This window comes from Excalfactoria chinensis, chromosome 5, assembly GCF_039878825.1.
Source record: "Excalfactoria chinensis isolate bCotChi1 chromosome 5, bCotChi1.hap2, whole genome shotgun sequence".
NCBI classification, from domain to species: domain Eukaryota; kingdom Metazoa; phylum Chordata; class Aves; order Galliformes; family Phasianidae; genus Excalfactoria; species Excalfactoria chinensis.
The window spans coordinates 14,475,399-14,501,553 of NC_092829.1; the positions used below are offsets into that span (position 1 = coordinate 14,475,399).

The 26,155-nt window shown below is 37.2% G+C and overlaps 1 protein-coding gene across 1 annotated transcript in view; it reads right to left on the bottom strand.

The window, feature by feature from the left end:
* Positions 1–26,155, bottom strand: part of SLC24A4 (solute carrier family 24 member 4) — an 85,491-nt gene that overhangs the window by 32,109 nt on the left and 27,227 nt on the right. The window contains exons 3-7 of the mRNA XM_072337433.1: positions 6,172–6,248; positions 4,975–5,049; positions 3,369–3,453; positions 1,244–1,347; positions 418–492 (exon numbers count right to left, since the gene is read on the bottom strand). Coding sequence (XP_072193534.1) covers positions 418–492; positions 1,244–1,347; positions 3,369–3,453; positions 4,975–5,049; positions 6,172–6,248 — 416 coding nt within the window. The remainder of the gene's footprint in view (positions 1–417; positions 493–1,243; positions 1,348–3,368; positions 3,454–4,974; positions 5,050–6,171; positions 6,249–26,155) is intronic.

The window sequence follows — 26,155 nt, forward strand, 5'->3', positions numbered from 1 at the left end:
TAAAGGAAACTTGTAAGAAAGATAAAGATTTTTTACAAAGGCATGTAGTAACAGAGTAAGTAGTAATGGTTTTCAACTGAAACAAGACAGGCATAAATTAGATATAAGAAATAAATAATTCACTAGGAGAGGGGTTAGGCACAGAAAAGATATGCATGCTCCATCCCAGGAAGTGTTGAGTGTTGGATTGGATGGGTTTTGAGTCACCTGGTCTACTGAGAGATGTGCCTGTCTATGACAGGGTAATTGGAACTAGTTGTGTTTTAATGTTCATTTCCAACCCAAACCATCCTATGATTATATAATGCTTTTTAACTTCAGCATCTGATCAGGCCAACAGTGATCTGTACTTCTAGAAATCAAACTAAGTGGCTCCTTCCCTGTCACAATACTTTAATTGATAAAAGAGCTACTTACAAGAATAAGAATGATAACGGATAAGGTGTAGTACACAGAGTCTCGGAACACAGCCCACTGGGTAAGACAAACCACCTGGAAAATATCACGGCTTTAGACAACAGAAGTAAGCAATTCTAAAGGGGAAACAATGGCTTCCATCTTATGATCATTTGGTTATACGAGCAGAATTACATTTAATCATTCTGGAACAAATAGCAGTTTTATGCTAAAAGGAACTCATATCAGTCTGTTAGACAAGGTATCTACAATAACCAGTATTGATAGAAATCATGTAGAAACTTCCATTTATAAAACAGATTTCTTACTAATAATATTTTAGTTTGCCATAATTTCAACTGTAAAGTACAACTCATGGCTCAACAAAGCAATGGCTCCCATATCATTCTAATTGTGGACATAGCAGACTAAATACAGAAAACTATAAGATACACAGTCTAACCATCCACTGAATAGATACAAGAAATCTCATTCACGACTGTGTCCTATTTTCATTTATTTTTTAATTAGAATCAGACCCAGGAAAGATTAACAGGGGCCACTGATCATCTGACTGTGGACACAGCATTGTATGAAGAGGAATGAGGTTCCTCTGTATGCTGCATGTTCAGAGCGCTAAAACAGCAGTTGAACTTCTTGAAAACATTTGCTGTTTGCAAAGAATTTCCTCCCAAGCTGATAGTTCTCTGGCTGCCAGCTCATTTTTTTTGTTAGCTTTGTTCTATTTTTATTAATGATTCTTCCTTATTTTTTCCCCAAATATCTATTCATTAATACCGATCAAATATAAGCAACTGAACTTCACAAAGAGAAGCATCTTACTAACCTGTCCTGCAAACAATCCACACACACCGACAATGCAGAGGATGTTGAAAACTGCTGAACCGACAATGGTCCCTACTCCAACATCTCCATGAGTGATAAATACACCTGCAGAGGAAAACGTGTTATTACCTCCACCATTTCATTTTAGGCCACAGATCATTAGTCAAAACACGTACAACTCAAGAATAACAAATCATTCAAGACTTTTACTAAAATATGTTTCACGATAAATGCTCATTTCTCTGTGGAATATTTTGTGCTTTTAGTCTAGCTAGCAGATCCACATTTTTGGATGAACACCTCTCTATGTATGTATTGTATATGTACTTCTATTAAAATTCAATAATTGTCATAGCCAGTTAGTTCTACGCTAAGTCCTGTATTTCACACTTCAGATGTTACTGGAATAGTAAACCTTTCAAATGAGTGAAAAACATCTCCACTCACATCAGAAGCATGAAATTCCTTTCACACAGTATAATAAAGCACAGAAACCTTTCTCTTGGGCATTCAGTATTTAACAGCTTTTTGGAATGTCTCATGGTTGTAAGAGATTCTTACCTCAAAAAACTGGTACTGTTCTTGGGTGTAGTAATGTGTGTCTTCCAACTCCAACAGGCAAACAGAACTCAAAGTTAACTTGTTCTAGTACTAAGTTTCACATTTCCTTTAGTACCTAAACCCACATATGCCTCAGATACCTACCTGTAACTAAATTCTATCAGAAAGGAAAAAATTTAAGGGCTGGAAGAGATCTCTATGTATTATCCAGTGTAATCTTCAACACTGAGACAGGACCAAAGATAACTTCTTGAACGTACTACAGAGCTGTGTCTTGTACACTGTGTCTTGTACTTCAAATCTTTCTCTGCAGGGAGCCTTACAGACGTGCTTTTATTTATTTATTTATTTATTTTGATATTAATTTTAAGATAATAATTTCTGAACCTCTTACCATTTTGTGTGTGTGTGTCCGTGAATGCATTTGTTCTATTTTGTCTGCAACTTTCTTGAAACTCATAAAATGATTGGATATAATGCCCCAAATGCTGTCTAGTGGAACTGAGCAAAGCAGGATATCTTAAAAAAGCCGATGCTTTATAAATGGGTCCAATATATAATCACCTGTTATTTGCAACATTCTACCATCAACTTTTATTTGACTCCTGCTTCTGCTGCAATACACGAATGTCCTTTTAGATCTACAGCCCTCTGAACCCTTGGGTATATATTCATTTCATTATTTTTATACTTCTTATTTTCTGACATTAAACTTTATTCTGATGATTTCAAATTGATCAAGGATCTTACTTTATCTTCTGCCTTCCATCTAATGTCCACTTTTTACTCAAGTAGTGTATAAAAATAAGACTGAAATTTGTAGGATGTCTTCAGATGCATCTCTAGCCTTAAACATAGCTTTTAGTTAATTAATATTTGAAATCTGCTTTCTAATAATTTGGGCACGGATTTATAGCACATTCCTTTAGACTGCATTTCCCTAAAGCCTGTATGACTGTCAGTCATGATAGTAGCATAAAGTATATTAAAGCTTTACTAAAAACAGATGAATCACATTTGCTGCATTTTCTCTTCCCTACTGGTGTAATCTTGTCTTAAATGGTTCTGCTTTTGCCGCTGAGACCTTCTTTCTATATTAATCATCCTTAATAGTATAGAGATTACTTGAAAAAAAAATCAGTAAGTAATGTACAAAGAACACAATGTCCTTCTGACTTTAGCAGATCTATAAATTAATGCGCTCTTCTTCCATATTTCTTGTTCTCCCAATTCCTTGCTAAAATTCATTTCCTTAATTTATGACAAAAGCAGCAAAAGACACATCAAATTCCTCTAATTCTTTCTCAAGGGACAACAATACAATACAACTCTTCTTTTTCTTCCAGTGCTCAGAATCAGCCACTCCTCTCTGTGTTTTGAGAGGAGATTCACAATTTCATGAGATATTTTGAGTAGCTAATTATACCATGAACCCCAGATTAGTTGACAGCTACAGTTGCTGACTATAGTTTGACAGAAGACTAGTAGTATTTCCGGATGCATCTGCTTGACCTGCTGCTGACTTTTTAAGAGCTCTCATGAAAGCCAGTGTGTGGGCTCCATACCTATAACAGATGCAAACAGCTCTGGCGTGGAGCTCCCTGCAGCCATGAATGTGGCTCCAGCAACATCTTCACTCAAATGCAGTCTCTGGAAGAGAAGTATCGGATCTGTCAGCACTGCTCCTCAGATTACAACGCACAGTTAAACAGCTGTAATAATAGAAGTCTTCCATTTTTTGGCCACAGAGCCAATGAACAGTCCCTGCAGTACAGAAATAGACACTGCCTCTTGGCAGATATACTTTGGAGAAATAAAATACTTTTAAATGCTAAGTTACTGGTCACGTATTATGACCTACATAAACTGATTAGATGATTGTGGCATTGATATTAGAGAGGAGCATCTCTTGCACACTCAGAAAGATTGTAAACTCCAAAGGCTTTCAAGAATTCACTTTTGGAATTCTAAACACAATCATGCAAGAATTAAGGCCAATTCTTCGAGTCTCTAAAATTTCAAAACTGGTAACAGTAAAATATAACCTCTGTGAATTAAACTTACTAACAACAGGCCTATTTCTATCTTCACTTACAACGAAGTTAGTCCAATTAGATGCAGACAGGCCTGTGTATGGCAGTTAGATCTATTTTTATGACAGTGTCTCTTAGGCTCTAATAGGATATAGGTGCCTTAGGTGCCTTAGACTTCTAAGACCAGTAGAGATGTTTAGCTTCAAAAGTAGGCTGCGTCAGTTTAATACTGTCTGAGGATATATTTTCCTTGAACTATAAAGACAGCTTTTTTGAGACCACCTAGACTAATTGTTAGTACCTAATTTCTCCTCAAAGGATAGAAAAGTGATTAGTGACAAAAAGGACCAGTACAGAAATAACGTATTTCTCAGGCAGTTTGCAACATTTTAAGCTGATAAAAATGGCATGCTACAAAACATGACAAAACAGAAACACATTCTATCATGTGATCCATCACCAGTCATACTGCTGAAGGAGCTCAATACTCAGAAGGACACGAAACAAAAGACAAAGATTTTAAGAAAGAGCAACAAATTAATTGGTACAACCCAACTGGTACAACTTAAAGATGGTGTGTATGGAGCATGCTGAAGATCTGAAAAGGGAAAGAACAGTTCCCCATTGAACACTTTGTTCATTATGGTTGCCTCCCATTTTCTTCCATCTGTCCCTGTACTGTACATAGCTCTACATATAATTAATAGGAATTGCAGAACTGTCTACATATCCTAGGCATGTTGATACAGTTTCCTGTATATATTCCTGTATATATACCTTTCCCCATGTTGATACAGTGGTGGATGCACACAAATGAATCTTAAAATAGAGTGCAGTAATAAACCAAATCACCCATATTTCATATCCATCCTACCTACATGCTTCACATACTCAAGAGTGGATTTTGCCAACTGATCTCCTGAAATGTTTTTCATTTTTGCTCCTTGAATGCAGCCATAGGGACCAACGGGCCAAGATTACAGCTTAGATTTTTCATGGAATGCCTTAATACTCTGAAAAAGTACTGCAGCCAAAAAATTAGCAGGAAGGAACTCCAAACAATGAGGGCAAAAAATGTTCGCTGCTGTAAAGTTCTCTAAATAAATTCTCAAAAGAGGAATAAAGTTCTTCAACATACCTCACAAATCTTCTCTAAGGATGGAACAAAGAAGTCATCGCATACTATAGCCAAAGCATAGAACATATACAGAGCCTGTAAGAAAATAAATTCATTTGTTTCCTCTGTACAAAAAGAGGAAAAAAGCAACACTATATTAATTCAGACAGGTAAGAATACATAGCTTCATTTTCTACCCCATTTTAAACAGAAACACTTCTGCTGATCAATGTGTGGCATAAGAAGTAGATTCTTATACCTAGGGTTAAGTTGAGGACAACAATGGCTGCCAAACTCTAGAATATGAAAAGTACGACAGTCTGAATGAACAGGGTGTCACAAAAAATTCATTGACAGGAAAGAAAAAGGCAGGACTTCACCAAGTTACATGGTCCTCGCTTATATTTTTGACTGATAACCGGATCAATTAATTGAAAAGAAAGCAACACCATGCAGATAAGCAACATAAAATAATCACATCCTAGAAATAAGCAGACCCTGACCATGGCTCATTGCAGCACACTGCTCAGTAAGGATTCTTCTTTCATGCACACTTACAAAGCTACCATTATATTATGTGACCTTATCTTTCCTGCAAGTAGGCCTAATCCTGCCGTTCTCCATCAAAAACATCTCCTTTTCAACATTATTTTTCCCGAGCTGAGAACAGAAAACTGCAACCTTATTTGTTTTGCTTTTTCTACAATAAAATATAAATCTTAATGTTATTTATATATATATATTTAATCAGTTGTTGTTGTTGTTTGTGTGTGTATTTTATTTTATTTTTTATTATATTTGCATCTTTTGCATAGAGGCACAACAAAAAAGGAGGAGACTCAAGAATCCTCTGCATCATAGACTATGTCATCAACAAAGGAACCCCAAACCACATTTACACAAGATGAAATCCAAGCAGATACGAGTCAGCAGAAAAAACCCCTCTGCGCTTCATGAAGCCAGGATTTTTATCTCCAAGAGGATGAATGTACAGGCACTGTAATCTCAGACCTGCATAATATTCTTAAATAAATACTACTTTTTGAGCATCTGTACCCACTCAGGGATATCTGAAACATGAAATCAAAGTATTAGAAATACATCAATGTATACAGAGGCCTGCTTGTTAAGGGATAATGATCAATAACTAACATGATCAATATCTTACAAAAGAAATAAAAGAAAAACAAAAATTAAGCACAGTAGAGGAAAACTTACAGCAATGATGTGAAGGAGAACCCCTCCTTGCTGCCGTTCTTTATTTGTGAATATATCCTCAGGAAATTCATGAATGGCTGAAACAGAAGTATACATATTTTATGTATTTAACAGGACCTTCAAACAGAATAGTGAAGAATAAGGATGCACCTGTAGAAAAAATATCACCAAACATGAGTGCATCTTCCAACTTAGTGCATTACAACCTGCCAAATCAGAATCTCTTTTCTGCTCTATAGAAAAAACAGAAAACTGAAACTATTACAGGTATTACTATTTACCATCATACCAGTCTCTTAAGCCACCCTCCAGTGCACCAAACATGATATATGATTAATGCATTAACTCTCAGAATTAAATCTCCTGAATGCCCTCTAAAGATATTTCCAAAGTGGTCAGCACAGGCACTAAAAACACCATCTTGAAATAACATTTTTGGCTTTAAGTATGGCTTGCTCTGAAATAATATGCAATGATGGTAATAATCCATCAACTTCTTAACTACATATATTTATACAACTCTGCAAATAAAAAAATAAATTGTTCACAAAGAATAAAGTGATTCCAAGAATCTTCCCTTTAAGTCTACTATCAACATCTAGCAAAGGAAGAGATGAATCAGAAACAAGGGGTGGATCATAGGAATGTGCAAAGTCACGAGTTCTGGGATTAATTCTGTGTGGCACTGAGGCTGTGTACAGTTCAACTCAAGAATTCATGTTAAACACAGAGGTAAAAGGATGAAAAATGGACTGAGTTGCCTGCAATCACCAAACACACTTGAAATTCTTAGCTGCAGTGAGAGGACACTAGTTTCAGATTAAAATTACTTTTCAATTCTGAAGGGTTTGAGTTATTTACAAATACAAAAAGGCCTCATCTGTACTACATACATTCACATGCCTCTTGTTTAGCTTCATAAAGACCTGAATCCTGTTGGCATGCAAAGGTCAAGATTTCATAGCTTGTTTTTTCACTTGGTGTCCACTACAGCAAACACATTAACTTGGAATGAATATTTTGGCAACAGGTGGTTTTTATAACCTCATACACATAAATCTTAGCTTCCTTCCAAAAGTTCAATTTACCATTTTCTGAAATCTCCCTGAATTCTCCAACCTACTACTTGAAAACCACTACAGTTTGCTTAACAGTACTAACAATCTGTAAAATACTTCACATAAAAGTTCAACAGCACTGACTTACTGATTCCTTCACTGATTTCAGCGGGCCTTTTATTGAGAACTACTCTCACTAAGACCGGTTGTATTCTGACTGGAACCAGAATTAGCATTTCCTATGTTGAACTGAGCTTTTCCAAGATAAAGATCCTAGGTAAATGTTATATTTCTGGTCCTCCTTCAGTAATCACACGGAAAAATGAAAGCAACATGGATATAAACTAATTAATCAGTGCAATTGCACAATAATAATTAACCACTGAATAGACAGAATGCCATTCAAGAGTACCTCTGTGCCTAAAGTACACCAGTATTTAGCAGGACTTGTTTCAAGAAAGTGGGCCCAGGTTGCTACATAACTTCACATCACAGTCTGGAGCTGCACGGTGAACAGATTTGTGGCCTTACAAAACCAAACTGCTGTATAAATGCAAGTCACACCATGAGCTGAAGACATTTGCTCATCAATCCAAACAAGCTCAAGTACTTGTAAAATAAAAAAATGCATCACTTTCCTTTCTGTGCAGTTTTTCATTGCTTACCTGCAAACAAGGAAAATGACACCAGAAATATAACATTAACTGGGAGAAAACTGGTTGCATTGTAGTCTTGAGATACCGTATAACATTAGAAAAACCCACAAGTTGCTGGTCAAGATGCAGCAATCTACAGTGATTCTATCTACAGATGAGTAAGGTACTGGAAGAACCTCATATAAATTTAATATAAATGTAACAGTCAAGCAGGCTTCCTGTAGTAATGTATTACTATTGCATATATACGTGTGTGTGTGTGTGTGTGTGTGTGTGTGTGTGTGTATACACACTACTCCAAGTATATACTGTACTTTTCTTACTTATATGCAATTTAGTAAAATTCAGTAATATCATTCCCTCCATGTGGCAATTACGGAGGAATATCCTTTTGGAGCAGTACTGGAAAGTCACAAAATACAAGAACTTCTTGTCAGCCTCATTAGCTGGCAAAAGCAAAATTTCTCAGAGGAGTTATTTGCTACCATATGAAATATAGAATGGGAAAAAATAATCAGCACCCAAAGCATATGGTTTTAAAGAAAACTCAGGCTATAAAAGATTAATATTAATTAAAATAATTAATAACTAAAAAAAACATAAAGGAGCCCTCTTCTCCAGGAGAAAAGAGTGCTACAGCTGCTGACATCCTCCTATACAATATGGTCCTTCCTGCAATACTGGCTAAAATACCATGACCAACGTGGGAGCATACAAACCACGTATCTGAATTACTGTGTTCTTTATTACACTCTCCATTTGTCCTTCATCACCTCCATTAAAAATAGGGCTGCAGGAGTACAAGTATTCCAGGAGTGGCCCAGGACAGCAGAGATAAGAGCCCTGGCCTGGGTCTTCAGCAATGCTGAAGTGTCACTACAATACGGGGTACCTCCTTCTGCATGGGAAGGCTTGTAAAGATTTGCACCCACCATGACAAGTACCTGTGCAAGAAACATCATTTCCCCTACTGCCACCCAGAGGGAGTATACCCCTGTTGCATGATTTGGCAAAACTAAGGTGCCATCAGGGGAGCCATTACCCAGCTGGCAATTTCTTTCCCTTGGCTGTAGAGTATTTCACAGTATAACACTAACTGTGGTTGAACCAATATAAACCAAAATATCAAGAAACATTAATAAGAAACAGTAACAGTATCTTTCTAATGCAACTTCACTTACGCAGAGTTGATACTAAATAAGAAATCAGAAGACCAGAAGATACCAAAATAAAGAAGAGGGAAATGAGCCAAGGCTTCCAATGCCAAGGAAAAGCAAACCAGCTTCCTTGCAAACCAATGTGTTTCATATGTAGAGTAAGATGATGCTGTATTTCTAATAAATAACTACTTGAACTAAATACCTCCTTGCCTCAGAGAAGTACTTTCATGTGAATAAGCAGTAAAGGCAGCTTCTCTCTAATGTTAACACTGCTCTATAAACAGAACTCATATAATGCAATTCTTCTAATATATAGATACTATGAAATCTTTAATAATCAGGGAAATTAAACAATTTTCTGGACTCTCCTAAATAGGATTTCTTCCTTAATGAAATGTCCAACTGCCAGTGATTTCCGAGGTAAAGTCTGCAGCTTTTTTAGTGCATTTGCTTTCTTCATGGTTTTATTACCCAGATAATTGTAAATTTTGAATAATCATCATCTATAAATTCTGTATTTTTCTTTACTCACTGCATTGTACTTACAAGATTTTAAACACAGATCTGTTTTTCTTATCCACTGCTCTGGTAATCCAGTTGATCAGGAAAAGACTGTCTGGACTCCCTTAGATTCCTTAGGTCTGAGTATCACTTAAGCAAAGGGCAGTGGTATTCTCTCATGTGTACAAGCTAACAAATGGGATACATCATTACTGTGTTTCTGCTCTGCCCACACCCTACAATATGATGGGTACAGGCAGGAGGGCACTGCTCTACCTCAGCAGAGATATTTTCTCATGTATGGGAGTCGTGGCGATCTGGCAGCCTGAGTGGGAGCTACATCCCCTCAGTTTCCACTGAAAAGAGACAGAACAGATGGGAAGAGAAGCTGAAATGAAGAGTAGTACATCTAACAGGGCTAACCTTTGCCAAAAAAGGAGAAGAACATACACCAATAATCTTTAAATTAACTAGAAATACAGAAATATTTATCCTGCTGGTACTGCTGCAAACCCATGACTCCTGCAGCTTAACTTATCAAGCACAGATTTATTGAGGGGGAAGGGAGGGCACAAGAAGGCCAAATCTAAACTGAAACTGTGATCGTTCTGCAGCTTGCTCCCTCTCTCCAAATATGACATGAGTAGGGAAGCAAGGAAAGTTTCTCTAACCACGAATCTGAGGCAGAGACATCTCCACCTTTTACACCAAATGTTGCACATATTAAAAACATCTTGATTATGACACGACAGAAAGGATAACTCACCTTTGATAGAAAGCTCTGTCTGAGCTGCCTGCGGCTAAGGAGCTAACACAAGTATGCAAATAGCATGCTCCAAAACAGCACACCACAGAAGCCGCAGAGCTTAAGTTATCTGCATGGCTCTGGAATGAAGATCTGATCTGCAGCAGACAGGGGTAACCCAGGCATACCAGTGACACTGGCCTGTGTTTAGGCTGTTATCAGATTACTTCTGGGTTCCAACAGAGCATTGTTCCCATATGCCCTGTCCATACCGTGTGGGGCAGTCTGCCAATGAAGTTAAATTTCAAAATCTCCTAAGCCTGACAGAACATCTCAACAACCACGTGGATCTGTGGTTTTATAACCCGCCTTGACACGTGATGTCTTCACCTTATCAGCTCTTGATTTACTCACACAGGCAACAAACATGCTGACTCCTAATACCTGCTAGATGTTCAAGCATGTTACACCTCTTTAATTCCTCCTCATAGGAAGAAAGGAGCTGTAGCTGTTTGAAACTACACAATCAACTGGCTCCCTTCTGCCTTTGCAATGAAGGTGATCAGGCAAATAACATATAAATCTTTTCCTTGTGAAAGTTCTCGAGGAATATTTTCTGCTAATCTATACCAGTTCGCATTCAAAGGAATTTGTGCAATACTGAGTTCAAGAAACGTTTGGACAATGCTCTCAGAAACATAATTAGATTTTGGGTGGTCCCATGTGGAGTTAAGTCCCAGTGATTGTTGTGGGGTTCCTCCAACTTGGGATTTGATTGTAATTCTGTAATACCTACACCTTGTTCCTCCTCTGCCCTGGGTGCACATCAGGACACATTACATATACAAGCTGTGATATCCACTCCTGGTTTTCAGATGGTGCCCACCACTGGTCTCAGCCAGGGCACAAGTGCAAGGAGAGTAAGATTGGGCAAAAAGCAGAATTAAATACTTCCACATTATGTCCCTCTATGATCATGCTCATAAGCCAGATTGAATATTTCAATTCAGTGCCATTTGTTCAGGCACTGCAAGCAGCATTAGTCAACTCTGCACTGAGTGTATTTATATTTATGTGCAATTTCCTCATCTTCCTCAGGCTTGGTGTTGCATTCAAGTATGTGTATTTGTGCTTCAATTATGGAACACCAACTTTCACTGTGTGCAGAAATGAGCTTCTTTGGATGCCTCTCATGAAAATGCATGCATCGTTACCAGGCATCAGTACTAAAATGTCAACAGTCTGTGCACAAAAGTTGAAACTTCAACAGACTCCTCAATGCTGTAACTTGTACTAATTCATAAAACCAACATAATCCATCTGAAAATTTGAGTGAAAGCCATGAAAACATCACTCCTACCATCCTCACACAATACAGAGCCCCCGTGTCAGCTGAGTTGCTCTGAATTGGTTAAGTATGCCTTAGAATCACCCTTGCTTTCAAAACATTTGTGGTTATAGTGCACACTGTTCTTCAAAATCAACACACTGGGACGATTTTTACTGGAAGCTGGTCATAATCCTGAATCAATGGAAGAAACTCTCCTCATATTCTCTTTTCCGCTGTCAAGATGTCAAGATAGTCATCCCCTTGTTCCATTTCATGTATTAGCTCAGATGCTAGAGCAGTCACAAACTCAGAAATGACTGTGGTGAACTCACAGTAGCCCAATAAGCGTATTGGTCCTCAGGAATGTCATAATCCACTCATCTGATCTTTTTGTGTAACAACATACGATTTCAGTACTCTGACAGCAATTGTGCGATTTAGAAAGGAGCAGGGTCACTTTTGTTCATAGAAATGTTCTGACTTCTTTCATTTAAGCATTTCATTGTTAACAGTTGAAACCTGAAGATCATAATATCATGCTGAAATTAGTGTATGTATATATAAAATGTGTCATACGAAAGTCTTCCCTTTTAGCACTACTTCCCAAAGTACGAGGTGCAGTAAATTTTAATAATTTTACAGGATTACAGACAGCCTAAATTCATTAAAAATATCACACAGAAATCAAACTTAAAAACAACCCTTCCCAACTGCACAAGCTGACACGCCATTAGCTCTCAAGTGCCCAGTGGAGAAAAACAGCACATTCAGCAAGTCCTTTCATACATGAAAACTGTTACATTTAAAATCTTACAATACCCCCCCTCCAGAAAAAAAGCAAACACACACACACACACACACACACAAATACATTAAAAAAAAAAAACAAACAAACAACAACCCACCATCACAACTCAGTGATAATCCTGGGTGCCATCCGGAAAAAATAAGACTTACTAAGCTTTAAGCTTCCATTCCTATTAGACAGCTGTTTCTAGTTCTCGGTGACAGGATGGCATGTGGATTTTCCCTCAAATACTCAGCTCAGATTCTGTGGGATAATAAATCTAGGCACCAGTGTCAAAGCAAAGCAGGATCAGACAATTCAAAGAAATGCACTCGTTTGCTTGAAATATTCTGCAGGAAATTCCTTTACAGATAAGTCTTTAGTCAACTGTTTTCACAGGCTATACTACCTCTGAGCAACAAAAGTACATGAAATACCACCCAACTTCTTTGAGAGCCATTTGTGCATAATCAGTGTAACGCTGAGTGAAGCCAAAGATCAAACTTTCTATTTCCAGGCAAAAGCACCATATGGCAGGAGGCACAATAAGAATCCTCCTCCATAGTCCTTACCTTACAAGCAGTAGAAATTATGAGCAAATTTTATCTCTGTGGTATAGTAATTCAATTTGCATTGCTCAACTAAAAGAAGGCTGCCAAATGCGATTATCTCTGCAGCTTATGGAGCAAATAAGTGACTCAACTCCAAACTATTAAATCCATTTAATATTTGTATTGTAAGAGGATGGTACTGATGAAATATCCATCAAAACTCTCCTTCCATCAGTGTGAAAACTAAGAAAATTTCTACACAGGATTGGATTAGCTACAATCAGAAGTATCACTAACGCTTTATTAAACCCTGGACTTGTATTTAATTTATTTTCTCTTCCACAAAAAAGTGATTCGTTTGTACTCATTAAGGCAATGTCAAAGGATCAAACCAAAATACATTAACCATTATCTGCCAAAAAAGGGAAAATCACAGAGGAGTCATCACTGACACATGGGAGCAGGGATGACATGTGGATGCACAAGTACAGTAACAGAGTGATACACTGACACATCAGAGTGCAACAATACATGCATATAGGGCTTTGTGCCCATGTGAAATAAGCTGTTGGTTTTAGGAACAGATCACAGAATTTCTCAAGTCAGTTGCTGTCAACTGTGATTACAGTAGTGGTTTTACTAAGCATACAGGTATTCTTCAAAACCCCTCCCAAGGGCACCAAACAGCCACCATTCACTTCTTTCCCATTCCTTTTATCGTACAAACCAAGATACTAATGCACCTTTCAGCTTTTTCTTTTTTACTTACTGTCTCAAGCTCCATCAGCACCGTCAGCAGTACACTGTTGGGTCAAAGACGCCAAGGCAGTTCAAACAGTAGCAGGGTCCAACACTGGTGCTGTTTCATTGGCCATATCAGTTTTCAGCTTAGGGGGAATAATTTGGTTAATCCTCCACTCAGGTCTGAATAATCATCGTGGAATAATGTAAAAAGGTTTAAATGTCACTAACTACTGTTTGTTCTGTTAATCAACTACAGATTTCTGCCACTATTAAAAACTCATGTTTTCTAACCAGTATTTTCCTCTGGTTTTTCGTTTTGAGCATCATACATTCTAGCTCCCCTCTCCTATGCACCTTTCCCCTCATTTTTTGTTTCTTAAAAGTTGATGGTTTCTACGGCCAACAGATTCTTGCTTCATCTGAGGTGAAAGCCATCTGCCTATGCAGGGTTTTGGACTCCACTTACCTCAATTCTTTTTTAATCCAGATAAAATTGATTTTCCTAGCAAGATCACTGTCTTATTTGGGGGGTGGGAGGGAAGAGAGAGATAATGATTGAATTAACTGTCTGCACCATGATTCACATATGAAAGGGTAGCTACAAAAGGTGTGGCAATGTTCTTCACAGGCAAACTTCCAGCTGGAAACAAGCAGGAGGGTCAAACATCACTTGTGTTCTGGTGAAACCTACTCTGCTCACATCTATGCAACACAGTCAGAAGTCTGCTATCAAGGAGAGCCTGTGATGTCTGCAATGCCAATGACATCTACAAGGGGACTTCACTAAAAATCTACTAGTAAGTTGAATAACCAAAGAAAACGATAGCCTGGCTTCAATAACGAATGGCTCTGAAAGTCAACCAGGTAAGCTAGGGCACTTAACCAAAAACATTACCAAAGATGTAACAATTTAGCAATCCTGGTTGAAATGAAGCTACATTTGGCACAAAAGAATGAAGATTCTACAAAAGATGAACTATAACTCCCTGGTTTTGCTGCTGAATACAAACTAGAGCTGTTTTTATATATATTGTTGCACTATGCTTTAATGAGAAATTTGGCAGTCAGAGCAGAGCACCAACTTCTGCCCTGTTCCCAAAACAACTCTTTCAGCATGCATGCAAGGAACAAGCAACAAAGAAATAGTCTTTGACAGATTTTTCTACATAGCAGAATTTCATAGCTGGAAGAATCTCACTTCTTTGCTGCTTTAATGTGCAAGAAAGAAGGATCAGTTAAGTGGATATGAACAAAGTTGAAGTCTTCTTTCTTTTTTAACATCTGATGAGCTCCATATAGCAGATGTCATCCATCTTAACCCTAACATTTTTACACTGATGCCACATAACAATGGGGTCAAAACTGCCTTTCAAAGTTAAAAAGAAAAGCTTTAGATAGTTTTAATAGATTTAACATGAAAACGATTCTATTTATGAATGGATATAGATGGAGTACACGGAAATAACAGTTTTCCTTAGAAAGTACCACTGACACTGAATGTTTCTGCTTGCAAATGCATCTTAAAATTATTTCTCAATACAACCAAGTTATTTCTTTCTTGTCTTCTTCAGTGAATGAAATAACATGCTGCTAGCTTCTTACATTTGCTGAAGAGAGACCTCCAGTAACACTATATATTATATTATATATCCATGATATGAGGCTAGTTCCTGCCTGGTACACCAATAGAAGTGACAACAACATCGAAACTGAAAAACGACAGGCAAAATTTATCTTGATCAAGGACAGACCACAATTAAAATCTGACCTACTGATTGCTAAAAAAGGTAAAGGTTACTTGACAAGTGAACAGATAACATACAGACAACACTGAAAAGGAAGAAATCAGCAGCCCCAAGAGGTCTTTTGCCAGCACTTCCTTTCAGAACAGAAGACTTTAAAAGAAATAGTGCTTTTGTGCCTTTAGCACAGTGAATGAACAATAACAGGTTTTTGAATCCCTACTACTTCAGCAAAGGCTGCAGTATGGCTTATTTAAAAGTAGCTGCATTGGTACACACCATTCTTTTTCCCTAAATGCATGGAAAAAGAAATCAAATACAATACTTAATATATGAATGTTTTCACTCTTTTTCTGATACCCAATCCAACTAGGAATTTTAACCATCCAGGAAAATGGTGCTGCTCCCCAAGACAAAATGGCACAAAAGCTATTGATGAGATCTTCTATCAAATGAAAATTGAGTTCAATAAGCTGTTGTTTTTTGTTTGTTTGTTTTTCTTTTTTTTTTTTTTTTTTTTCCTAGAAAGTATTATTTTGTATGGATATAGAAGGAAAGTGATAGAAGGCTGTGGTAAAAAGCACTGCTCAAACATTTCGTTCACTTTCTTGCAAATTCAGAATTGTTTCCAAACACGCATTTAGACGTGCTTTCTCCAAAAAGCTCCCTCAGTTGAGAAGGAACAAGTAAAGTAAAAATACATAGCACTGAGCCAGAGAAAATCCCTCTTTAGCTGATCTCACTTCAGCCAGAATTCTCAAAAACGCACAGCACCAGCAAGCCAAGGTTTTCAAGCAGCTGTTGATGCCCCAAGCTGAGATTAGCTAATTAATTCTTTGAATTTTGCTAAAATGTTCTTTAAAAATCTGAAACAGCCAAAGAGTTAGAAAACTCAGAATCTATAGAGATGTCAGATTTTGGAGTCAAGCATTTAGTATTTTTTTCCCCCATGTATCTTCAATGCTTTGAAAATCTCGTTTTCATATGATCAAATGGAAGCACAACAGTTTCTTCCTGTGAGCCCTACTTATGCAGAGTAGACAATTCTTATTACTTTGTTGTAAACCATACGATACTTGTTTTGGTTTTCTTTTTACTTTTCCCAAAGCCAGGCCCTGGAATTAGGTAGTTATGTAAGAATCTCAGCTTTCATTTAAAACCAAAAATGTGCTCCTAGTCTTTTTGTTTGTGGAAAAAGGCCCAAATCCAAAAATGTGGGGGAAGAAAAAAAATATGAATGCCACAAAAGTTCCACTTTTAAGCAAACATCACAAATTTGCAGAGTTTGCACTTTCTAAACACACAAGGTTAGTAGCTGCATTACTCCTCTGTTCATACCCTTTAGCTCAACAGTCACAGAAATTCTCATGTCAGAATACAGGCCACACCAACAAAAGCCTTTACATCATCAACCAGCTACAAAACACACACAATGCTTAAATGCCTGTCCATACAGGAATAACACTATATTACTCTTCTCTCTTAAAATAAGGTCATATCATCTTTGTCATGTTGATCCAGGTGGTTCAGAAACTGTTTCTCCTCTCATACCACTTTTTTAGAAGGATCAAAGAGGAAAGCCCAACTTTCTAATTTATATTAGAAATACATAGACTAAAATCAACGTTCTCCCAATATATATGTATATGTTTCCCTCTAACTGTTAGGCAAAAAAAAAAATCCGCAACCAGGCCAAGTAGAACTAAGTAGCTGCTGGTATTCCTGCTCCTCTGCCAGGAAACAGAGCCAGAACCTTAGTAAGTAATCTGATAGAAAAATGCTGCAGTGACACAAATATGAGAGATCAGGACAATGACAAAAATAAGAAATGTGGACTAATGCAGTAAGTACTCAAAAACAAAAGAGCCTCACCACAAACATTATTTGTCTTCAGCTGATGGAAGAAAAGCAGATCAAGCGTGTGTGTGATCTGATCTGCCATATCTCACCTGCCCATGTAGCCTGACTTCGCATTTCAGAAGTTACTGATATGCTCATTTTAGATTACTAAAACCTATTTATTTAGCTTACAGTGCTTCTGTGTCACATAACACCAGTCTGTTTCACAGCAGAAAGGAAGACTACACGTAAGAAAAGTCCTCATACTGCTTGTATTGTCCAAGAGCCATTTGAACAATGCACTTATTAATATGCTTTAACTTCTCGTTAGCCCTGAAGAGGTCAGGCAGTTCAACTACATGGTCTCTGAAGGTCCTTCCAACTGAATTATTATGTTTTGTCTATTCTATTCCACTCTATTCTATTCCTACTTTCCTTCAGCAGCTTGGATGAATGTAGCTGACAAATGTAGCAACCTGACAGACCAAAGTATTCTCACTTATTTCCACTGAGGAACTCACACAGTAGTTACAAACACTGAGGGACATGACCATCAGAATTTTCAGTTTTGCCTCTTTCCATTTTCCTTGTCTTGTATTCTGTGAAGATTCTTCTTCTGTTACCTTTTAATCATCACATACTGTGCATACAATGAACCTGACTTGCAAAACAGTAAGAACTGGTATATATTTTCCTTGCTTAATGATGGATTATACCTCTTACAATCCTTAACTTGAGCATGGTAGTACTTTGATTCAAGCTGGCAACCTGTCAGAAAGCACTAGTTACAGCACACATTAGCACATCTCCTCAGCCACTGACACAATCACCTGTAGTCATCCAATCATTGTGTGAAGCTCTCCAGACGTTTTCCAGAGCAGTTGCTTGCATCTACATTAAAGCTAATCCGAGACAGATTGTTCAAAGTTAACTCTGCAATAAAGACACAAGCTGAATGATTTTCCCAACTGTGTGGTGTAGTTCATACCAAAGTTGGGAATAATACACCCAAGATTGATTTCCAGCAGTTGTTTTATCTAGACAGACCTCTTCTTGTTCTTGCTGTGAAAGCATACAATTTGGTTTAATGCAAGAGTGGCAGATGACCAAGTAATAACTTGTTTTTGTCAGTTAACTTTTTTTCCCCCTGAGTTTTAACAGTTCAGAGATGTAAAAAACGTGTCTGTAGTAGAATAATCAGCTTCAATAGTTGAGTGAACAAAATGATCATATGGAATTTTGTTCTGTTCACACGGGGATTTTCATGTATCTGAAGTTGGCATACATAACACATTCCATTCAAACTCATTTCAGTTCAGACTCTTCTCTTCTGAATTCTCATTTCTTAACCATGTATTTTCTGAAAGGCTTATACTGAAAACAAGAAGTATTCTCCATAGAATTTAATGGAGTTTTTCTGATTTACATAAATTCAAAATCCCAGTCCACAATTTTCTCTTTAGTTAGAAAGGTTCAAAGGCATAAACAGCACAAACACTCAAAATGCGTAATATGTTAATCTTAACGATGAGTTCAAAATGAGATACACTAATCCTGAATTTAGAAAAAACATGGGGATGGTACACTTCAGCAAAGACAGAACCCATTTTTTTATTCTTATTCTTTTTGGCATCTCTTAATAAAAACAAGGCATAAGTCAGCAATATAGATTCCATGCACCCTAGGAGCTCTGTAACTCTGCAAGTTCATCAGCCCAAGCCCATATCATGAGTTATAGAAGTTATTATATAATACCAGACCCACTGCAAAGAGACTCTCTTTGGAGTCAGACACTGATTTAAGAACTCAGATGAAACACGTGTGATGATCTTATCCTAAAAAGGACCAAAAAAAATTATCTTTGAAGATGACTTAACTTGAAAATAACTCAAGCTGTTACTAAACAGCAAAAAAACACTCTAGTAGTAAACTACAGAACTATTTTCACTGAAGAATCACAAAGAACCATCAGTGGTAGCCAAAATAAAACCATACACATAGGTTAATAATACAGCCACTGTATATGATCGATGGCACTGGTGCCCTTTTCTAGTGGATCCCTGCAAGTAAGGTTAACAGAAGTCCAGTTCATGTTTCTATTATGAAAACAACACAGTCAAAATAAAGCAGAGATAAGCACATAGGCACAGCTTAGTGCAGGTGCTATTGAGACATCTATGTCAGACAAGGTTCTTTATTCTGGTTTGTAATCTTGGCATTGTGATCACTGTACTCCACATAGCTGTAAGGTGAACTAGAAATAACCCCCTGGTAGACATACTCCAAATTACTTAGGTAGTCTCTTAAAAATGTTATGCCAAAAGAGAAGGCACACCTAAAATTCCAGTAAAAAGCAGTCTGAATATAAATCCTTAAGGAATCAATGATTATGTCCAAGTGTTAGATAAAACCAGTCATATATGGTACCATACACTGGTAATATCCCAAGATAAGCCCTGGCTTCAGATGAGGCAAATGAGGCAAATCACATTTTAAAACATAAGTAAGATAAGATAGATTCTGACACATACAGTAATGACTGTAGATCCTGACAGCTATCAGCAACACCTAGTAATGACAAAGAGGGCTGCAGCCAAAGAATGATGATGTAAACTGTCCAAGGGGCTTCTCTGTCACTACATCAAGTGGGAGGCAATTTGTTTGAAAACCAAAGGCTGGAGCTGCTTCCGATGAAAGGACAGCACTGCTGTGCCAGCAGGCTGAGGAGGTGGTGATGGCAGCTGGAAGAAGCTGGGAAGGGGGGTGGTAATTGTCTAAAATTAACATTTAAGGAGGGAACAGCATACTCACGAATAACTGGCACAAGCAATCATGAGATAAGTTGAATATTTCCCTCCCAGTAAAGTCACATAAAGCATCAGAATATTCACCTTTGGTGAAAAAGCAGTATTAAAAGTTATCTAGATATGGGACAGCTGTGAAAAAACACACACACATTTTTCAAATTCACACTTTCCTCTAAACAACTTCCAAAACAAGAACTAAAACATAAGGTCCTTTTAAAGAAAATATTCCACCCCTCTTCCCAATAAATTCAATGAGGAATCAGAAATACAACCACCTGGCAGAGCTCTTTGTCAAGGAACAGATTATTACAGGAAGGAACTGTTTGGAGAAAATTTGACAAGGCCATTTTTTATGCATTTGGTTTAAACAACAGCTGCACTTCTAGGAAGCCTTTAAGTGCTACCATGCCAGCATCTCAGAGACATTAAGGTGAGATCACTAGCCTGTATGTGTTAAAAATGAAGTAATAGCCTAATTGCAATCACTTACTTATAATTCAAATCAAATTAGGTACAGCTGTGAATTAATGTACGCAAAAGTCATCCTATCATTATGGTAGGCCCTGCAGGGAGAAGCTGAAGATTACCCCACAGCATTCTTAAAATTAATTACTACATATATGATATTTGTATGCACATAATAATACAACTAAATAGAAGAGCTGATGTTATAAAACAAGCAAAAAATCATTAGTAACACTACATAAGGAAGAAGAAGGACCTATGGGAGTAACCAGTTTCAATGAAAAAATAGCTTGAAACAGGGAAGAAATCAGATTTTTTATGAAAACAAAAAAAGCTTATAGAGGAATGAAACGAGTACAGAACATACAGAACTACAAATATAAGGAGTGTGAAATTACACAAAACATTCACAGTAGGGAATAACTGCTGAGAGGCAAAATAATGCACTATTTTGACTGAACATAAAGGGATGTGCTAATGAGCCATGAGGACATCCAGGAAGAAATGTCTGAAGGTTCAAGATCTGAGAAGGGAAGAATGTGTCAATAGCAGGAATGGATTTGAAAATCACCATCAGACAAGTTATGACTGAACCTGTCAAGAGCAGAGCCGAAGATGTTATAAAGGAGAAGACAACAGAAGGAAGAAACATGAATTATGCCAAAAGAAAAATAGAAAGTTATCCAGAGACACAATATGAGCAAAGTGAAGGAAATCCCAATAGAGCCTAACACCAAGGAAGACAAGACCAGGGAAAAAATAGAGCTAGATACTGTAGTATGAGAGGAAGCATACAGACAGATCACAAATGGTCCCAGTGACCTGTCTAAAGAGTTGGACATGTAAACAAATGAGAGTTGTCTCACATAATTCATTAGGTGTGAGCTACAGATGTTCAGAATGTTGTACCCAAAAGGGTCTAAATATAATTCCCATCAAAGAATCCACAAACAAACATCACATAAAGAGCCTTCTGTCAAGAACAACTTGCAGCTAAGGTGTGATGCAGGTGATCTTCAATAATTTCTTCAGATAAGACTTCAATAATTTGCAACATAGACTTCTAAAAGTCAGTAAAACAAATGCAGAGGTATTTACTTAATCCCTACAATTTTCATGGTAGCTTTCCCCTTAAAAAAAAAATCACTGCACATTTTAGCCCAATTCAACATTTTTTTCTTTAGATTTAAGAATATTTCTCTGCCAAAATCTAACTTACTTTTTGGCTGACATTTTAACAGCATTAATTAATAAACTATAACAGTTCGACTACTATCCTATTTTCAACTCTGGCAGTACTCTGATACGTGACCTCAAATAAACCACTACAGATCATCTGCCTTCACTATTCTGTCTCTTCTGATGACTGGGTGACTGAGATACAAAGAAGTTTTACAACTAAAGATACATTAAATAATAGTATCTACATAAAACAGCAAGCTTAACTTTTTATTATTATTATTATTATTATTATTTATGATGATATAGTCAGAAAGGAGAAAAAACTATTTTCCTTGTAAGTAAGAATAAAGAATATAATTTCAAGACATCTGAGAAGTAGGAGTTCTGAATCATTTAGATATTTGTTAGTTGCACTTGATATTACTTCAATCCATAAAAGCTAAGCTAACAATATCAAACAGACATGAGTTAGCTGTGTTTTTCTCCTTTTGATATACGTGTCTATATTTACACTTATGTTTGCATATTATATTTGTAATTCTGCTGGAAATGTTTCAGACTTCAGTGATGATAAACAAAATGGTCTCCAAATTTTGCCCATTTCTTAAGTAGAAATTCAACAATGAAAATAAATACACCGTAATGTAAATACATACAAAATAGCCATTGGAGAAAATATTGGACAAGGCTTCATTTCATATCTTGAAGCGTTTAATTCCATGAGCTCTGACACTGTATTTGACTCAGTTAGCTTCTGCCTTTCCACTAGTGAATAGAATGACTGAGCTGCTGCAGTAAAAACAATGCAGCTTTTTGTGCAGGTGGAGTTGAAGCAAGCACCGACTACAATAAATAATGGAGCTGAATGACTGGATCTGTCCTCTTCTACTTTGACTTCCCTGAATTGCATACTCACAGGCAAGATATGTTAGGTCAGGTTTGAAACACCTGTGTTACCATATACAAATCAACCCCAACTCACTCAATGCACTAATACATTTTCCTCTACCGCTCAACCATATAAACTGTGCTCCTCTCCTGAACAGCAGAAAATAGAAAATAAAGAGTTTGATCAACTGAGATCACGCTGAATTAAATGTAAAACTGCATACCTACATTAGAGTTTACTGCAAGCAATATAATGAGTTACTGAAGACATTAGAAGATAGTGCTGCACTAAAAAGCTATAGATAAAAAAGGATAGGTTGGATATTAGGAAGAACTTCTTTACAGAAAGGGTAGTTAGGTACTGGAATGGGCTCCCCAAGGAGGTGGTTGAATCGCCATCCCTGGATGTGTTTAAGAGCCGTTTGGATGTGGTACTCAGGGATATGATTTAGCAGAGGTTTGTTGTTGTGGTGTTGTTTCGTGGTTGTTTTTTAAGAGATAGGCTACTGGTTAGGCTGCGGTTGGACTTGATGATCTTCAAGATCTTTTCCAACCTGAGTAATTCTATGATTCTATGATTCTATAAGAATAACTGTATCAAACTAAGAAAGGAGGAACTTCAAACACTGATGTTAGGTCTAATGAAGGTCTAACTACTAGAAATCTTGCAATTACACTTACAAAGAAACAGCCCACAAATCCAGCTATAACACTGGTTCAAATAAATGCTCATTAGGGTTGTGTGGCAAGTATTTAGACCGAGAGTTCTGACACGTGGATCTGCTACATGTCTTTGTTCCAGCTCAGTCCCAGCAGAATTAATCCAAATAACCCCCCAGAATTTCTTCCAGTCCTATGTTTCCCTGTCCGGAGGTGTGGAAGTTCCATCTGGCAATTTATTCAAGTGTAGGTCTGCCAACCCAAGCCTGAGCACCAAGATCATATATGCCTACTTTTGAGTAATTAACCAACCTGTTCATTTGCTGCCACTTCTCCATCTCTCAGCTTCACATTTAATTCCTGCTAACCATGCCTATATCAGCATCCCACTTTTTGCACCAAACGTGCTCTTTTAAATTCCCCTTTTACTCCACAGCCTTCCCGTCTCATGTCCACTACCTGCAGGACCTTCCTGAGTCTCATCCACATTGTTACATTTTATTTCCAGCCCTAATCTAGGAAGTACCTTCAAGCATGACTAAACGTGCTCCCTCGAATATGTTTTACATAAACATGCACAATACTACACCAAGGTCCTGGGCTGTACTTCCCACAATAGATAAGTTTCTAGGTTTCCTTTTTGTAATCTTCGAAACGTACAGATCCTCAGAGATAAGTACAAAAGTGAACAATGTTCCAGGTTCCCTTTCAATTACTGAACTAGAACAAATGTTAAACTGGTTAAAAAGCATAACTGGAATAAAATCATAAAGACTTTGCTGGGTTTTGATTTGAGGGTTTTTGTTTTAAGGGACTTTTGTCACAGCAAATAACATTTTTCTGCATATCTTTCCCAGCCTTTTCAATATACAGTTCTCCCGTGTATCACAATATAGCTCTAAGTAACAATTCCTCCTCCTCCTTCTATTCACATCTTTTAAAAGGTCACAAAACCAGATACTTTAATGCAACTCTGGTCACAACAGGCACTGAGATGAACAGCTTCTACTCCATACAATAAAAGCAATTAAGAAGCCAGAAGCTCTAACAAAAGGACAGTGCAAAAGAGAATACTCAGTACTAAAAGAATGAAAATCCATCAAGACTCTACTTCGAATGTTTTCAAGTAAAATACCCAACTTAAACATTTATAACATGCCAGTTACCTTAGATTCCAACTGCAAATGTGATATGAAACAGAATGATTATCTCTAGCTGAAAAGTGGGCATATTGACAGCCTAAGAGAACGGCTTCTACCCCTATGTAAAAAATAAGAGACTCCAAAGAGTTGGTTTGGTTTCATTCATTCCTCCCACACACAAAAATACATAAATAAATAGATAAATAAATACATAAATAATGAGAAAAAAAGTGAGAAAGAATAGAGAAAGGACATACAAATGAAATAAACCAAGTCCTGGAAAAAATTTGCTAGCCACAAGGAATGTGATTAATATTACTAGGCTGCATCTGATGCACTCTTTTCTAACACCTCTGTGCTCTCTATCTGATGCAAGGTCAAAGGTAGATCTGCTCTTACATTCTTTAACATTATATCTAGAAGACGAAAATAACACTAATAGAAATAATATATATTAGTTGCTGATAAATGCCAAATTTAAAACATGTATTCACACCAACTGTATGAAAAAGGAGACAGTCAAACCACAATGTTAACAAAGCTTCTCCATTACAAATCTAAGCTTAGTAGCTGTACTTCAAGAATAATTTCTAATGTACGACCACGGCTCCAGATGTGTCCATTAATCCTTCTAATATTTCCTCTTGAGAGAATCCTGAATAAAAAATGAAGTTCTAATATGCAGTTTATCCTCCCAAGAAAGCATTAACTTGCTAGGATTCAGAACTGCTGATGTATAACAGCACCACCTGGTGTGGCTTGCCACTGATATAAGTTATAAATGGACAGAACCTACTAGCTCACCTGATTTACCTGTCAACCAGTGCAGAATTCATCATTACAACACACTATTGGTGATTTTCATTTTATAGTTGATTTGGAACTGTTTGAAGACATAATTCAAACCAATCAGATTTCTGAACAAGGTTTGATGCAGAAGTGGCACATCAAATTTGAGTTATGAGATGGATAGCTCAGTTTTAATTGACAAATATGCTGTTGGTAAACCCCATGACTTCCTCGGACATGATGACTATCAAGCAAATAAACATGCCACTAATTTAATTTTATTACATTTCATTACATAGTAGAAAACTTGAAAATCTCCATGTGAAAACAAAAGGTGGACAAGTGAAGATCAAGATACAAAGCGGCAAGACTCCTAAAATCCCATGGGAAGCCTCTATCAGCAGATGAAACTGATTCAGCTTAAATTACAGAGACTACACAGCACACTTTTGGCTTTTATTTTGCACCTAGCTGCTACATGCTTAGCTGGCTGACAAAGTTGAAGAGAGAAATCCATCCATTTCATGTACTGTCAATCTATTCAGCTCCAGCAAAGTACATTTGGAACGCTGTAAAATGTCCATGTACTTAGTTCACAGGCATCCTACATATTGCTTTATTAAGTGTTCTATTTCCCTTTTACTTCCTTTCCTGAAAGAGCAAAGCTATTGTACAGCAATATCACCCAGGAAGCAGAAGGACTGCACAAAATCCAACAGAATGTAGGAACTAATGTAGATTAACAGAAAATCTGCCCCAGAAGTTTCCACTCCACCAAGCTAGACCCTTGTCCTGACAGACATACACAAAAAAACCCAACACACTGGTGAATTACCTGGTGTAGGGAACCTGCTTTGGCAGGGGGTTGGACTCGATGATCTCTGGAGGTCCCTTCCAACCCCTACAATTCTGTGATTCTGTGATTAATTCAGCTACAT